This window comes from Drosophila grimshawi, unplaced genomic scaffold, assembly GCF_018153295.1.
Source record: "Drosophila grimshawi isolate 15287-2541.00 unplaced genomic scaffold, ASM1815329v1 contig_1377, whole genome shotgun sequence".
NCBI lineage: Eukaryota > Metazoa > Arthropoda > Insecta > Diptera > Drosophilidae > Drosophila > Drosophila grimshawi.
Window position 1 is genome coordinate 5,004,260 of NW_025062900.1, and position 16,833 is coordinate 5,021,092.

The 16,833-nt window shown below is 38.8% G+C and overlaps 1 protein-coding gene across 1 annotated transcript in view; it reads right to left on the reverse strand.

Annotated features, from left to right (window-relative positions):
* Nucleotides 1–15,370: 15,370 nt before the first annotated feature.
* LOC6562558 (S phase cyclin A-associated protein in the endoplasmic reticulum) overlaps nucleotides 15,371–16,833 on the reverse strand; it is a 36,378-nt gene continuing 34,915 nt past the window's right edge. Inside the window, exons 11-12 of the mRNA XM_043214447.1 lie at nucleotides 16,201–16,527; nucleotides 15,371–16,129 (exon numbers count right to left, since the gene is read on the reverse strand). Of these exons, the coding sequence (XP_043070382.1) occupies nucleotides 15,944–16,129; nucleotides 16,201–16,527 (513 nt within the window). The 3' untranslated portion in view covers nucleotides 15,371–15,943. The remainder of the gene's footprint in view (nucleotides 16,130–16,200; nucleotides 16,528–16,833) is intronic.

The window sequence follows — 16,833 nt, forward strand, 5'->3', positions numbered from 1 at the left end:
GAATTAGTTTTGTTCTTTTGCCACAACTGAGTTTTACTGAACCTCATCATTAGAAATACTTTCTTGACTTCAGATTGTAATTGTTTGTTTGAGGTTTCAATATCTGGTTTTCAGATGCTCGACTAAGAAATTGTTCAATCAAGACTCGCTGTGTATATATTTTTGTCAATGTAAATATTGATAGAAGAAGCACTCGATTAATTACCACACCAGACTTTAGTACACCAATTTGCCACAGTGTATACGTATACATATTGTATTATATATGTAACCAAATTGAACAGTAAAACTATTCATTTAATGGGATTACAAAGTTCTTGCATATTTCAGAATAATAAAAGTCTGAGTCAAATTCCAGGAAGAATTTACAGTCCTGCCTGGAAAATAGAATTACAATAAAAAGTTGATCACAATTAACTATATATTAAATCCATAAAGTAGCTTATGATCTTTAAGAGAAGTGTATGCTTTTTTAAGGAGTAAAATATTTGCAGTGTAGAATTATGTTAGGCATCAAATTATGCTGAAATATGAATTATATATTTTAAAGAGTTAAGAGACACAGAGAGAGTATCTTACGTCCCTTTGTAGTATGCCCCATTGCTGGTTTGACCTCGCACTAAGCGTCAGGCTGCATGTCTCTTGTTGCTACAACGCCCCTTTATTCCTGCCTGCACCTAACTGCACCCCCCCCCCCCCCCCTCGTCAGCAGGCCTTCCAAATTGCATTTTCAACACTTTTGTTTATGCAACAAAAAAATATTTATGCATGAGTCTCGACACTCAGCGTATTGTGTGTGTGTGTGTGAGTGTGTGTGTGTGTGTGTGTGTGTGTGTGTGTGTGTGTGTTTGTGTTTTGGGGACTAAAGCCATGCCCACAGTTTTTAGCAGCGCATCTGGCTGTACATGGTAGGCGCAAAGGGGGCGGGGCTACACAGCACTTAACTCGTAGGCAGTCGAGGGGAGAGGGGAGAGGGAGGGGGGCGGACGAGTGGGTGGGGCAGGTGTGCTTTGCTTTGCAGTATGCTGTGCTGCATAATGCAATGCAAACATGATTAATGCAAATGTTTTGCGTGGTGGGCATGGTGGGCGTGGCTGGGCACCTACTGATGCATGATGGTTTAAGGGGCGGCTCAAGCGGTTTGGAAGGTGTTGCGTTACATTTGCATTTTGGCTTACAGACGATGCTGCTGCTGCAAAGGATGCAGCCGTTGCCGCACTTAGTTGCTATCTAAACAACAGCAACAACAACAACAGCAACAACAGCAGCAGCAGTAACAATAATAAACAACAAAAAACAGCAGCAACAGCAACAAAATATTGCTTTGCTCGCATATTTCATGCACTTTACGAGTGCTTTGCCTATAAACTTGGCAAATTTATGACAAATTGCGCGACACATTCGCGATAAGAAAAGTGAAAGGCGAACCGCATTTTTCACCATTCCGTTTGCCATTTGTGTTTGTTGTGCACTCGTTTTGGCCAATGCATTTCCTTCTTTCTGGCCAATCATCACAGTTAAAAATTGATGAGAATTTGTTCGCTGCCAGCCATGCGCATAGTTTAAATGATTTTATGTTCTTGCACAGTCCTGCCTCTGTGTGTGTGTGTGTGTGTGTGTGTGTGTGTGTGTGTGTGTGTGTGTGTGTGTGTGTGTGTGTGTGTGTGTGTGTATGCTGCTTGTGTGTGTGTACACAAGTCCTTTTGGGGCTCAGACGTTTGAATCTCTTCTTAAGCTGCTCACGCTACTCTCATCACACACACTTGCAACACACACATGCAACTCACTCACACACACACATTGAAATGGCGTCACTTTCATTGCACACACAAGAGTGTAAAATGTTTACGCTTCGCCTGGGCTTCCTTTCAGCTCCTTTCACTCCTTTTGGTTCCGTTTTTTTTTTTTTTTTGGGTTCCTTTTGCGTCCTTTTGCTTCCTTTGCTTTCTTGCACAGCCATTCGTGCGGAATGAGCCGTTTTATGCGCTTTTAGAGGGTATTATAACTATCGCATATTCTTAGGGTATTCCAGCATCTTTGTCACTTGAATAAATCCATATTTCATCCATAAGTCTTCCTTACTAAGTGAGCGAAGAATAATAACTAGTTGTTATATAGTAATAAACATATTTAATGATGGACAACTTTATTCTGATTAATCTAGATTTTTATATGAATTTCAATCCACAATCTTTATTTCTCATACATTTCACAGATATATTTTTATATTTTTTGAGTAAACTTTATCATCTTTCCCAGATTGTTACACGTTCAACTCAGTTCTAATAAATGTTTTCAATGTTCCCAAATTTTAAACGAGCTTCAACTAATTATAGCCAGGGATATTCTGAGGTGAACCTGAACCTTGAAAGGGCATTTGAATAGCAGCTCGATTTTGTTGTCTCGAGCTGAAGTTTCTTTTGGCTTGGTTTGGTTTCTTGTGCATTTGTAGCTGCCATTTTCTGGCTGTCTTTCATTTCAGACGCTGAGCTTTTCATTTGTCTGGCTATTGACTTTGTTGCCATTGGCGTGTCTGGCGGTGCTTTAGTCAAGTAAACTCCCAAAACCACCCTACGTTTATGTCATGTCATGCTGCTGCTGCTGCTGCTGCTGCTGTTGCTGCTGCTGTTGCTGAAGGTGTCTCCATATGTTGTGTTGTATGTTGTATATGTTGCACGTTGTGCTATGTTGTGCTCTGGATAATCGAAATCAGAAACGGGTAAACGTCAGATTTGTTGCGTGTCTGCAGCGCATCGGTTTTATTCGTACTCATTTCGTGGCTTCGACGCTGGTTTTGATTTGGATTTTCGAGACGAGTTTCCCACAGTTTGGTTTCTCAGCGTTCTCTCAGCCATTTCCGCTTATTAAACGGAACTTGCCACACATTACAAAATGCCTATTTCCTTATCAACAGCTGCGCTTTTCTACTTGCATTCTTACATTTCCCATTTTCTTGGTTTTCCCCATTTTCGGTTCGACTTTTCATTTTGACGGCGCCTGCACTCACAAGTGAAAAATATATTGTGTAGATTTCCTAAGTGGATCCCGCATTTGAAGTGCTTAATTTATGACGTTAAATATGGAAATCGTCGCAAAACACAAATGCCGACAATAAGAATAAAACATTTCTCATTCCTCGTGGTCGCATCTTGAACTTGGCTATGAAATCGTTGACTAAACTTGAAAGATGCTGCAACAAAGTAGCACAGACGAAGTCTAGATACTCTTTGCTAAAGAGATGAAACTATATAATGTAGAGCTATATGATTAAAGTTCTTGAAAGATAGCTCGAAGCTTACAGGATTGCATAGAAAAAGACAGACGAAGATGCCTTTTTATATCCTCAACCCAATCAAGTTGTGTAAAAGAGGGAATTATCTCCAATCCCATAAAGTATATATATTCAAGAGCCGAGTCGATTTTGAAAAGTGCGTTTGTCTGTCCCTCAGCATAATCATGCCAATCTCTGAAACTATAAATGCTACAGTCTCCAAATTCAGAATATAAGTTCTCGTAAAACATACTCAGCTCGATAACTTCATCGATAACTTTCTAGATAAAAATCGATAATAAATTCGAGTTCTCTCTGCTAGAAAATTCCTGCTCGACTTTTGTCATCGATCTACAATATATTTAAGCAGTTTAGGGTATCTGAAAATGACAGCAATAAATATACCCTGCTCGGCGAGTGTAGTCAAAAGTGATCCGTTGGCTGATCTGCCGCACACGCGGATTTTTATTGATTTTCATGTAGCAACAACACTCGAAAATGAGTGGCAACTAGTTGTATCTGTAGTTGTTCTTGTTGTATTATATGTTCTGCTAATGGAAGGGCGCACCGTGACAGAAGAGGGCGTACTACTAAATAAATGCTAGAGAAACACAGAGAGTGAGAATGATGGAATGGGGGGAAGTCCGTCTGTGTGTCTGCTACTGTTGCCCGCTTGCCACACGACGGACGCTAATGGAATGGAAAAAGAAGCAACGCATCTTAGCCGCCTGCACTTGGTCTTCATCAATGTCTCCCAGACTCTCGCGCTCTCTCTCCCTCTCTCTCCCTCACTCTCCCTCTCTCTCTCTCTCTCTCTGTCTGTCTGTCTACTCTTGTCATCATCATCATCATCTGTGCTCTGCTCACCTCACCTTGGCGCGTCGAGTGGCAAGAGCAGCAAGCGATCAGCCGCCTAATTTATGCCCCTGCAGCGCCCCGTTCTCCTTTGAAGTTTCAATTATGCGCCTCATATGTCATTTTGTGCAAGCTGTTGACGTCGACGTTGGCCGCTCAGTCAGCGTCAGCGTCAGCGTCGGCGTCGGCGTCAGCATTGCTGCTCTTGAAAGTGGGAGACGGCAGACGCTAAAAGCCGCGACATGTTAATTGTGCCGCTTGGCCCATAAACACGCCAAGTTGATGGCGAGCGCCAGGCTCAACAAAAAAAAAAAAAAAACAAAAACCGCAACCAGTTGCAACTTGCCAATGGTCCTGCTCAAGGGGGAACGGGGGAAGGGGAGAGGGATGACAAACGAGGCAAGACAGACGCAGACGCAGATGCAGATGTAGACGTAAATGGAGTTGGAGTTGGAGACTGCATTTGAATTTGAAAAAATATATAATGGAATTCGAAAAAATAAAAATTGGGGTAGATAAAAGAATTCTCTTTACGGGTTCAGAATACTTGAACCGAAAATCGTAATACTTTTCAAACTTTTTCATTTAATTTATGAAGTTCTGCGACATATTTCCCTCAATCATAAGTCAAAACTAATGATTTTCATAGTGCTCGTAAAAAGTAGAGAGTGGAATTCAATTTAAGTTAACTGCATAATGTTTTGGGTATGCTTTTAATATTGAAAGATTTGGAGTTCCCTCAAAAGTCGTATCAAGATTCTTGGGCACCTTTGTAATCAAAGTTTCTGTATTAGAATTTTAGCTTTGAGCACCAACAAGTATAACAATCCTAAAGAGTCGAATAACTGCTTTCGGAAACTTCTTCAAGTTAATTGTAATTATTTGAAAAATGCTTCAAAAACAGTTTTTAATTTAAGAGAACAAAACTTAAATTCTTTGCTCAAAAAATTCAATTTAAAAGCAACTAAAATTTGGAATGCAATCTTATAGAATTCATACTAAGATTCTTACATTTTATTAATTATTAATTAAATAACCAAAACAGTTCTAAATGTTTAACCAATTAGTTACCAATTAGATTTCTCTGCTAAGTTAAGTAAAATACACAAATATATTGTTCTTGGAAACTGTAATCGACACCCATTTTTTATCACGGCTAAGTCAACTCGCACTGCTCCTTGGGAAGTCCAGCAGAACTCCGGCTAATTACAATTTTGTAATGAATGAAGAGTGCTTTACTTGTAGCGTGGATCAAGTTAAGTTGAGTCCGGTTTTCGGTCCGCTATTCAGTTGTGCAGTTAACCCCGTAGTTGACCAAAGCTGACCAAAGCCCTTTAAGCCTGGTCATGTGTCGCCCGTCGGCCAGTTGACCGAGGGGGTTTGGGAGACAAGCGGACAAGTACAAAGGTGTGCAAATTAAACAGGCAGCGTTCGAGGATTACAAATTATGACACGCCAATGCCATCAAGCAAATGAGATGAGGAGTTGACTGAAGAAGGAGCCGGAGCAGCAGGAGGAGCAGGAGTTGAGGAAGCAAGATGAAACTGGCGACTGGTTTGGTCAACTGGTCAAGGGTCAAATGAGGATTTGCATCCATCGTGTTGACAGCTGGATTCAGCTATGGGTGGCGGTTGACAGTTGTTGTTTTGCTTGTTGCAGCTGACAGCTTGCTTGCCGCATTTGAAATGCACCGCAAAATTGCGCGAGAAAGCAAATCGCTTAAGCCGTGCAGTATAACTGATTAAAATGGATTTAGCTTTGATGCCTCGACCAGCACACGGCTTACAGGCTGTTAAACACCTACATATATAGATATATATATAGTACAGATGTGTTTGCGCTATTTTTTATTTGCCAAATGGATTTTGTTTGGTGCATTATTTATGCATTTCACAGCTGCAACATCGTCAACATTTTTAGCGGCTCTGCATGGTCCATGCATATTTAATATTAATGTTGTGAATTACTTGGTATCACAAAAAGACAAATCGCACATACAAATGTATAATATATATATCTCGAAAATAGTCCAAATAGATGAAAGCCACACAAAACCAAAGAAGTCGTTGCACAATATGCCGGCAAACTTTTTTCTGGCCAAACAATTGCAGCCTTAAACCAACAACAATAACAATTGCAAGAGTATGAAAAAAGTTGCCAATCCACACAGTTATCGTTACATACACACACACCCACACACACACACACACACACTCGACGCTTCAGTTGGCCGCAAAATGCAAATAGCTAACGGACCGCACCAGTTGCCCCACCCAATCCCCATCCAGCGCCACCCATTCGTGGCACGCCCACACTTCCAGTTGCACGCCATGGCCAATAACAATGCAAAATGCAAATATGCAATAAAAGCAAATGGCAACAGCACAAAACAACACACACACACAAAATATATGCATACATATATAAAATTCAAAAGAAAATATTGCTTAAGCCCCAGCAGCGACTTGCAAATACTTTATAGAAATTGCTATGGAAATACTTGGAATAAAACTCTAAACGGACTTCTCGAGCGGAATCGATATGCAGTATTTTGCAGCTACTATAATTATTGAAAACAATTTGAAAAACAATTCATTATCTGCACTTTACTTTTCTTGAAACTTGACTTATCGGAACTAGAACTAAAAACGATTCAGTTCTGATTATTTCTTATTACTTCTCTTACTGTAGAAATAAAATAAAAGTTCTTTTCGCAGAAGCAACTTAAATTAATTATTCAAAATTGAGCAAGTCAATTTCAAAATCAAAATGGAGAATAACCCATGAATAGGAAGTTAAAAATCTGTTTTATCACATTTATTTCATTTAAGTTCTTCTCGATTTTGATTTTTTTCTTGAGGTCTTTTTCAGCTTACCACAGCAAAGACATGCCTCGTTGCAGGGTATTCAAAGGAACTGAGAAAATGCGAATGTGAATTCAAATTCCAAATGCGTTCACGTTGACAACAACAACAATAACAACAGCAACAGCAACAAGAACAATGGCAAAAACAACAATGATAACAATAACAACAATGGCCATCAACAAAAGCGGCAACAATGTAAAAGCCAAGTTTAATCAAAATATAGCCTGGCTTTTTGCGTTGCCACTGGCGCTGTATCTCTGTGTGTGTGTGCGTGTCTGTGTGTCTGTGTGTGGGCGTCAATGTGGCCGTTGTGGGCGTGACCATAGCTTGTAGCATTTTTCGGTGCCTGGGGCACAGATTTTTTTTGTGTAAATTTTTTATAAACACGCAAATTCGTTGCAATTTGTCAGGACATGCAGAGAAATTGTTGGGAATCTGTTTGCCTGTCACACAACCATTTTCAATTCCATGACTGATTATTCAACTGTTTTTTCGGTCAGCATATTTGATTAAGTCCCCCACCCAACCCCTCCCCCATCGCACTCCTCCCGTCCATCCCCATTTACATGACACTTACCTGGCTGTGTACGTGGGAAGCTCGAGCAAGATCTAATCAGTTGTATTTGGCCCACATAATGTGGCAGACACACACACACACACACACAGACACACACACAAAGTGTGTGGCAAACAACTCGCTGTGCTAATACTAACTCGTTCTGCTAGTAGCCCAAAAATTAAATCAAAATCAAAATCGAAATCGAAATGTGCTGACAACGAACATGATAACTAATTGACAGAGTTGTTGTTGGGCAACAACAGCTGCAACTGTTGCCACTCAATCGCTCAATATGATTATTGATGGCAACAGCGGCAGCAGCGGCACCAGCAGAGCAGTCTGAAGTTAGCCAGCTATCCAACTGATAACTGATAAGCTTCATTGTTAACTGTCATCTGGAGCAAGCAATTGGCCAGCAATCTGTTCGACAATCCACAAAAAATCTTGTTTGCTCAATTATTTAACAACAACAAAACATTTTGGCATTCAACATTTGTGCTTAGTCTGTCTATATTTGTATATATCTATCTATATATTTGATTATGCCACATAGAAACTGTACGGCTTGTAACTGCCTTATTAGGGCTAATTAAGGCCAGTTTTACAGCAACTGCAATCGATTAAATGTTTAATTAATGGGGCAGAACCTGTTTCTATACTTAATTGTAAACAGTTTCCTAAATATTTGCTCAAGTTATTTACCTGTCTACGAAGCAACAGTTATTATTTACTAGTAGAAGTTGCAGATTAATGATACAAGCTGATTTAAGTGGCAAGTTCGAATGTGGCTAAATCCCTTCTTTTTTAGCATAATTTCAGCATATTCTTCGATCGTATATCCAAAACTTAATTCAATGTTTTTCAATATGTCGAATCATGAATGAAAATGGTTTGAGAGGCTTAAAGCAGTGGCGGGCTTGGATCCGACCCTAAATGGAATTTTGTGGAACACAATTTGAATATGAATTTCGAGTAAAAAAATCTCTGTTGCAAATTCAAATGCAGAATTATTCTAGATTCCATAAATTTTGTCGGCTGCTCAGATTCGTGCTCTGTACAATGATCCATCTACAAAATAATCCTCTTGATTCTTCAAGCTAAATTATATATCTACTTAAATATAATCGCTTCATAATTTGGCATTAAAAAAATCAAAATCGACTGAGGGACATATGTCAAAAGAAAGGAGAATATATATATATATATATATATATTTCAGATATCCATGCATATGCACAACTTGATAATACCCTTTATACGCATTTTCATGTGTACATAAGAAATTCAAATGAAATTGCAAAAAAAAAAAAATAAAAATGCGGGCAAAAAGAGAAAAAAAACAGACTTTATGCAAATGCAAATAATGCTCTGGCTGTGGGTAGAGTTATGGGGTGTGGTGTGAGCCGGGAGTGTTGGCGGAGGGGGGGTGGCAGTTGTGTGGGCGTGGCTCCTGCAACGTTTTCGATGATTAAATGCAAACACGCAAATATGACGAGCGACTGACTCCACTGCCAGTCTATACTATCTCTTCATCAGAATGCCTCTGTGTGTGTATGTGTGTGTGTGTGTGTCTGTGTGTGTGTGTTTGTGTGTGTGTGTGTGTGTGTGTGTGTGTGTGTGTGTGTGTGTGTGTGTGTTTGTGTTTGTATTTGTCGACTGCCAACTGTCTTCAAAATATGTAAAAAAAATAAAAGTTGGCATTAATAATTTATGCAATATGTACACACACACACACACACACACACATATACACACACACACACACACCCACACATACACACACTAACTCACAGATGGATAATATTTGCATGAGAGATGCCGAAAAAACTGTTGTGCACATAAAATGAAAATTGAATGCCTTAAAACGTGGATCCAAAGTAAGTAGATGATTTGAATGCTCACATTTTGGCAGACGAGTACTCAAAATAAATGCAAACGATTCTTATTCTTATGGCTTTTGGTCGTTTTGTGACATTTGCGAACAAAAAGCTGTCAACGCTGTTTGCCTTCAAGCCAAACCTAACAAGCATGTGGTAATTGGGCATGCTCGACTCACAGATATCCTTGAAAGTTGGTATCAAAGTCTTAAAGTTAATGAATTATTTGTTTTACGATTACGATGAAATTTGCATTAGAGAGATATAATAATAATCAAAAAAGGAGTTGAAATTATATATATTTATATCGATATATTGCATACAAATATATGACCAACAAATTTACAAAATGTTCTAAAGAAATAAAAAGAAAAACATTTAAAATGAAAATTTTAATAAGTTTTATATGTTTTTTTTACGAAGATCGGGTTAAAGATATATCTTTCAAACTGTTGCATACGCCTCCACAACTTGATATCACCACTTCCACACATTTGAATGTCAACAGGATATGCAAAAACAACAAAATATTCAAATAAAAAACAAATGCAATATGAAAATGCTGAAGAATATGCTTCACTCACTGCAGCTCTGCATATTTCATGAATGCATTTTGTTCTTGCCCAGTGAATCGAATTGAATGACAAAATACGAAATACGAAATTCAAAATACAGAATACCCGCTGGCCAACGAGTCGTATGCAACATGTAGTAAATAGTAGCGGACTACGTATCTTATCTCGAATTGAGCCAAGTCAGCAGGCAGAAGTTGGAGGGGAGGCGCTAGAACATATGCTATAATTTAGTGACTGGTTGGCAATGCGTTTAATTAACCACTTACATGGACTTAATTCAACTGCAAATTCAACGAGTGCATGACTCGGCGATAAATGTGGCAACAACCTACAACAGCAGCCGTTATCGGGTGGCTTATCGCGTCAGCAATTTGTCAGATAGATAAAACAGCAACAGCAACAGCAACAGCAGCAGAGGCAGCAACAGCAGCAGAGGCAGCAACAGCAGCAGAGGCAGCAAAAGCAAAATCAACCACATGGCAGTGATTTATGCATAGAAATCCCCCTACTAAATTAAAACCATGGGCATCCAAAAAAGTTTTGGGGCAGGCAGCTGTTTAGTTAGCTAGTTTCTTGGCCAGTGCCAAAAAACATTTTACCATAAATATATTCGAGTCGAAGCAGAATATTGGCAAAGCGATATGACAAATGTAATACAAATTTTCGAGTTTCCTATTTAAATCTTTAAACCCTTAAAGTAGTGCTATTCAAAAAGGGTAACTGCCAGTCAACCATTCTATATTATAATAAAAGATTACTTGTTATTTATGCATATTTAATATCTTTGAAATTAACAAATGAACGCTTTTGGCCAACGGGGAACGGGGGAGCTCAGTTCTGTTCGGTTCGGTTCGGTTTGGTTTGGTTCTCTTTGGCTCTGCACGGTTTCAGCTTCTGACTAGTTATTATTAAAACAACGAACGTGTTCAAATTTATAGCCATATTATTTGTTATTTATTTAAGCTATAAATATGCATATGAAATAAAGAAATGGCAGCAGGTTTTTTACGACCAGAATACCCTCAGCGAATGGCAATGGGGATTTACTTATTTATTTTATTCTGCTTTCATAATATGAAATATTCAAAGGAAACTTTTTATTAGAGATGGATTCTGCAAGAATTATATTTAATTGTTATTATTAATTTACTCTTTGAACATTTAATATACATTTTATTTATTATTGTCTACATATTTAATGGTTGCTAAGACTTTAGAATTATTGAAATCATATTGCTCATATATATATCGAGGCAGGTATATAAAATATCTGAACTATTGGCATTATGTAAGACTTGTAGACTTCCTGAAATATTAATGCCCTCGAAGTAAATTATAACAAATTTGCAATAAATTTGCATACTTTTTACTTGATTTATGATAAAGTTAATTTAGTTGAAGCACTTTTAAAGAGTATCTAACAGTTCGTATTGCTGGTTTGTGTTGTTGTTACGAGCAGTGACTGCTGGTGCTGTTGCTGCTGCTGTTGCTGCTGCCACTGGTTTTCTCAGTTGCGTTATTTATATGGTCATAAATTTGCAGCTGAAAGCAAAGCCCTGCGAATGGAATGGCATGGAATACGACGACTTGGTTACGGGCACAAATAGTTGCACATACAAAAACATGGCTCGGTAGCTGCTCGGTTCCATAGACCACTTCATGTATGTATGTAGCCCATAGTCGTTCCGGCGTAAGCCTTGACGCTTCGCTGCCTGCGCCGCCTCACGTGCAAATGAGCAGCAGCAGCAGCAGCAGCAGCAGCAGCAAAGCCGCTTAAGGACCACGACATGGACATGCCAGGAGCTTAGCCGACTGCGGTTCGCTGATTTTCAATGCGAATGAGTCCTGATCGGACTACGACCAGTTTCAGTCTCAGTTTCAGTTTCAGTTCCACTTCCAGTTTCAGTTTCAGTTCCTCTGTGTGTTCGCTGTGTGAATGCTCATTTTGAGCTCGTGTGTTAGTTACATAATTTAACGTTTGCTGCGAAACATTTCCGCTGAATTTGAGGCATACACGCAACCCCAAAAGGGATACAACTATTTCTTTATAATCAGCTGGGTGTCATCTCATAAGGTCATCGCCACACGCAATCAAAAGTCGCCCAGTTTGTTGTCCACATTTACGACACAGTCACAAAGTCACTTGCTTTCAGCTTTTGTGGAGTCGCATTCGCAGTCACAGTCACAGTCGGATTCAGAGTCATAATCGGAGTCCGAGTCGAAGTCGAAGCCACCCCACATTGACGAACTTGTGTCCAGCTGCTTATCGGCGGCCGTGCATCGCGCATAATGTGCGCCGAGCACGTCAACGGTCCGTCGCTTGTAAACAAATTAGAAGCGTATCCTGGCCGGAAGTCCAGCACACACTCACACACACGCAAACACACTCATTGGACAATGCCAGCCAGGAGCAAGCCCATCTCGGGCCAAGCGCAACGCAGCAAACAAAACTCTACCAAAAAAAAAAAAAACGGCCAAATGAACCGTCAACTTTCCCTTTTTAATATGCCGCCAAGGGGCATATTAACTTTGATCAAAAGCAAGCCAAGTTAACTTGAGTACTTAATGAAGTCCTTGCCTTACTCCTACCAGAATAAAACAAATGATTTTTTAATGTATTCTTTTTTTTTACTTTTAATTTTTATAATCAATCATGATTACAAGCATCATTTAACGCCAAGCAAATCACTTGTCTAAAAATAAAATTCTTTTACGTATTTATAAATATATATTATATATATTTGTATCTTTTGTATGAATAGCAAGTGTAGCCAAGAAGTCGTTTTTGGCCAGCCAAAGCAGAATTCACTTCATTAATTTCTTATGCTACTTTGTTGTCCGACTCTGCTTTGGTCAACAATTTTCCTCAACGCTTTTTTTATTATTTTATTTTTGGTTTTTGTTTTCTGCTGAACTGCGGAAAAGGCGCGAAATTTGTTTGTCTAACTGTTCTCATTTTGGGGGGGGTAATAGGCACACCTTGAAATCAGTTTGTTCTGCTGCGGCTCTTTAAGCTGCAATTAACTTTGCTGGCTTAAAGCTGAACTGACCCAACCCAGTGACCAGCGACCAGCGACCAGTGACCAGCGACCAGCGACCAGTGACCAGCGACCAGTGAGCGACCAGTTCCCAAGCCCAAAGCATTCTCATCATAAAGCTGTAGCCTTATGCGCCCATTGCACGCAATGTTGCCTCGGCATTTTTTCATTATAATTGGCATTCGCCTCTGCGCTTAACTAATCTAACACAAAACGCAGCTCCCCAAGGGGGTTGCTTCAATGTAGTTGTTGCAACTTTGGTTGTTGTTCTTGTTGTTGGTGTTGGTATTTTCTATTGTTGTATTGTCATAATTTTGATTGAGGAGCCAACGCGGCCCAAATTGGTATTTTGTGATATATTGACTTTGTCACTGAACTGTCGCCTGCTTAGTCACTCGCTTTTTTATACACTTCCCCTCCTCACCCCTTGCTCGGCAATTAGAGACCCCCTTTTGGCCAGCGACCACATCTACATAGCAATTATGGTTTTATGGATCTGCTCGGAAGGGTTGTTTGACGCACTTTGTCATTTGTCCCTGTAGTATCCCCTCTCCCCCTCTGCTGACAGTATTTCTCTGCATATATATCCCTAAATAAAGTACTCGGTTATATTTTTATATATGCCAGACCCCTTCCATTGTGTACAGCCGTCAAGCACTTGCCTTCTGCTAACACCAATTTGTTCATTGATTTTGCGCTACAAATTAAAAATAATGTATCAACAAAAAAAATAAAAAAGGCTGAAATCGACGTAAAAGATAATTGGTTGACAATAAGACGACTGAACAAATACCCTTTTATTATCTCTGGAAGGTATTTATTAAAAATCACATCAAATAAATAGTAAAAGATATTTTTATAAATAGTGAAAAGTTTTTAAAAATAAAAAATTTATATTTATAAATATTGTTTAGCTATTATTAGTAGTATAATTAATTTTATAGCGAGATTCTTGTTATTAAATATGTAGCAAGTTTGAAAATAGTTTTTTAATGAATTATATGAAATGATCTTCAAATTTGTGATTAATATTTTTATGAATGTATTCTTCTTATACAATTAATTACAAGAAAATTTAAGTATGTTACTTGTAAACAAATTTGCAAAGTTATAAGTAATTTTGTATATATTTGATATATGCATTAAATGAACTAAATTGCCCATGCTTTGTGGCATGTCTTACCGCATAGCTGATGTGCTCAGAGTTCCTTCAATTGTTGGCTTTTTGCACTCGCATATTGTTGGCGATGTTTGATTGTGCAACTGTTCAACGCTGTCGCATTTCATTTCAAGTTGAGTGACTTCAATCTGTCGCCAGAGAGTTTCTTGAGGTCTTTTATTATTATTATTATTGTGAGCTGCCTTTCAATTTTCTGGCTGCTGTTTTCTCTTGCTTATTTTTTTACAATTCGCCAACCCCTCTGGCTGGGGTTGTGCATATGGCAGCATTAAAAAACCCACACGTACAATGTCCAAAGAAATTAGATGTTGTCGTTGTCGTTGTCGTTCTTCACGTTGTCATTGTTGTTATATGTTGCCCCTCTTCACTGCCCTGCTGCTGCTGCTGCTTATCGTGTGACATAATTCAGGCTAGGTGCAACGACGTGGACAATGAGACAATGGGCAGCTCAACGCACACGCCCACCCGCCGCCCACCACACAAACATACACATACACTCAGAAAGAGAGAGAGAGTGAGACAGAGAGTGAGAGAGAGAAAGGGGGTGAAGACAAAAGGCGCTCCACAAAGACGCATGTCGCCTGATGAGTTTCGTCGCTTCTCTGTGTTTTGTAATCCAGGACACGCCCACAAATTGCTAAGGCACATTATTATTGTCGTTTTTAATTTGTGTGCCCCCCGCCCCCGCCCCCGAAAAGGAATTGCGAACAGTGCCTGCCCATTGTTTGCAACACTTCAAACGTAAAAGAAAAAATACGACGGACAAGAGTCGACGCAGTTTGCAATACAAAATATTGCATATTGCTTATCATCCATCTTAACAGGTGAAACCTGTAATTTATCGCCCCTTGTCCACTTCTCGAGTGTTCTATATATATTTCTTCATATTTGAGTTTATAATATCTCTCATAAATTGTTTACTTTTTCCATAAAATTAATTAATTAAAATAAAAGATGTGTGCCATCTTCCAAATATAAATCTGAAAATTTCTACAACAAAACATTTAAAAACAGAATGGTTTTTTAAAGAAACATTTCAAGAACAATATTTTTGATTGGAGTATACCTTTTTTACTACTCGTTTTTATATATTTAAAAATCTGAAAAATGATTAAATAACAAAAATGATTTAAGTCAAACACAAAGTATTAGTTTTTCACGTATTTATTTATTGTATCAATAATAATTGTTTATTTGGACAGAACATTGTTAAAGTCAATCAATAAAATGAACGTAGAAATTATTAGCTGGTATAAAAATCGAGAGGTTGGTTAAAAAATAAGTTTTCAAAACCAAATTAAAGCAAAAAAAAACAACAAAACTGAAAATTTGTCAATAAGTCAAAAAGTGTAATGAATTGGTTAATTGAGATGTTGATTGATGAATGTTGTTAATACTTTTTTTTTTAAATAACTAGCATAAATTATGATAAAACTATGCGAGTTGTTGTTGCTGGTTGTTTGTTCTTTGTTGTGAATGTGTCAGTTAATGAGTTATGAGTGTTATTACTAGATATATGTATAATGATTTATATACCAATTATAAATAATTGTAAAAATAGTTATAAATCCATTTTGCAATTGCGAATGTTTAAAGTTTCCTCTTTTCTTTTAGAATTTTTCTTTGAAAATAATATCACTTTGTGTGAGAGCGAGGCAGACAGACACACACACACACACAAGTTCACTGTGGCAGCGAGAGAGCGAGATGGCATTAGAAAATTAGGCTCTATTTTGCTGGCTGTTGCTGTTGCTGCTGCTGTTATTCTTGTTGATGGTGTTGTTGCTGCTGCTGCTGCTGTTATTCTTGTTGTTGGTGTTGTTGCTGTTGCTGTTGCTGTTGTTGTGCGCCATACAAACCCAACAATTTTGCTTGGCTGCTTCCGATTTGCTGTACTCATCCAGAAGCTGCAACAAATATGATAACGAGTCGATTTTGGCAGTTGTCGAGAATGGATCGTTGGAAAAACGTTACTCACCCCTAGATCAAAGTCGAGTGATATGAGCTGCCTGGCCGGGGCATTGTTGTGGCACATGGTGACCAAAAATGGATAAATCACCGGATTAAACTGTGCCGACAGCTTGGCCAAATTCTTAAAGATCACCGCAAACGTATCCGATATGAGCAGATCCTGATGCCGACGATTGTTAACGCTAAAGAACGCCATCGATGCTATCAAATCGATCAGCATTGTGGAGCTCTCTCCACTCCTTGTTCCGATCACTGAGTTGGCGCTACAGTTGAGTATTCTGGTCATCACATCGAGCAGCTTCAGCGACAGAGGACCCTCCACCGTCAGCACCTCCTGCAAGCACACAAGTGGAGTGGAGTCATTTAATTGGCAACACAACAACAATAAACAAAAAAAAAAAAAAAAAAAAAAAAAATAAAGAAATGAAAAGGGCTACAAATATTTTGTGGAATCACTGTGCAAATGTTTTAATTAAGTCAAAGCAAATATCAAAGAGTGGCACTTGTTTAGACCAGCAGCAAGTGAAGTGCTCAACTGTTTGTTGTGCGTGTGTGTGTGTGTGTGTGTGTGGTGTACATTTATTTGCATAGCGGAACGGAAGGGTACGCTGCAGGATGCAGGACGACAAGGGGGGGGGAC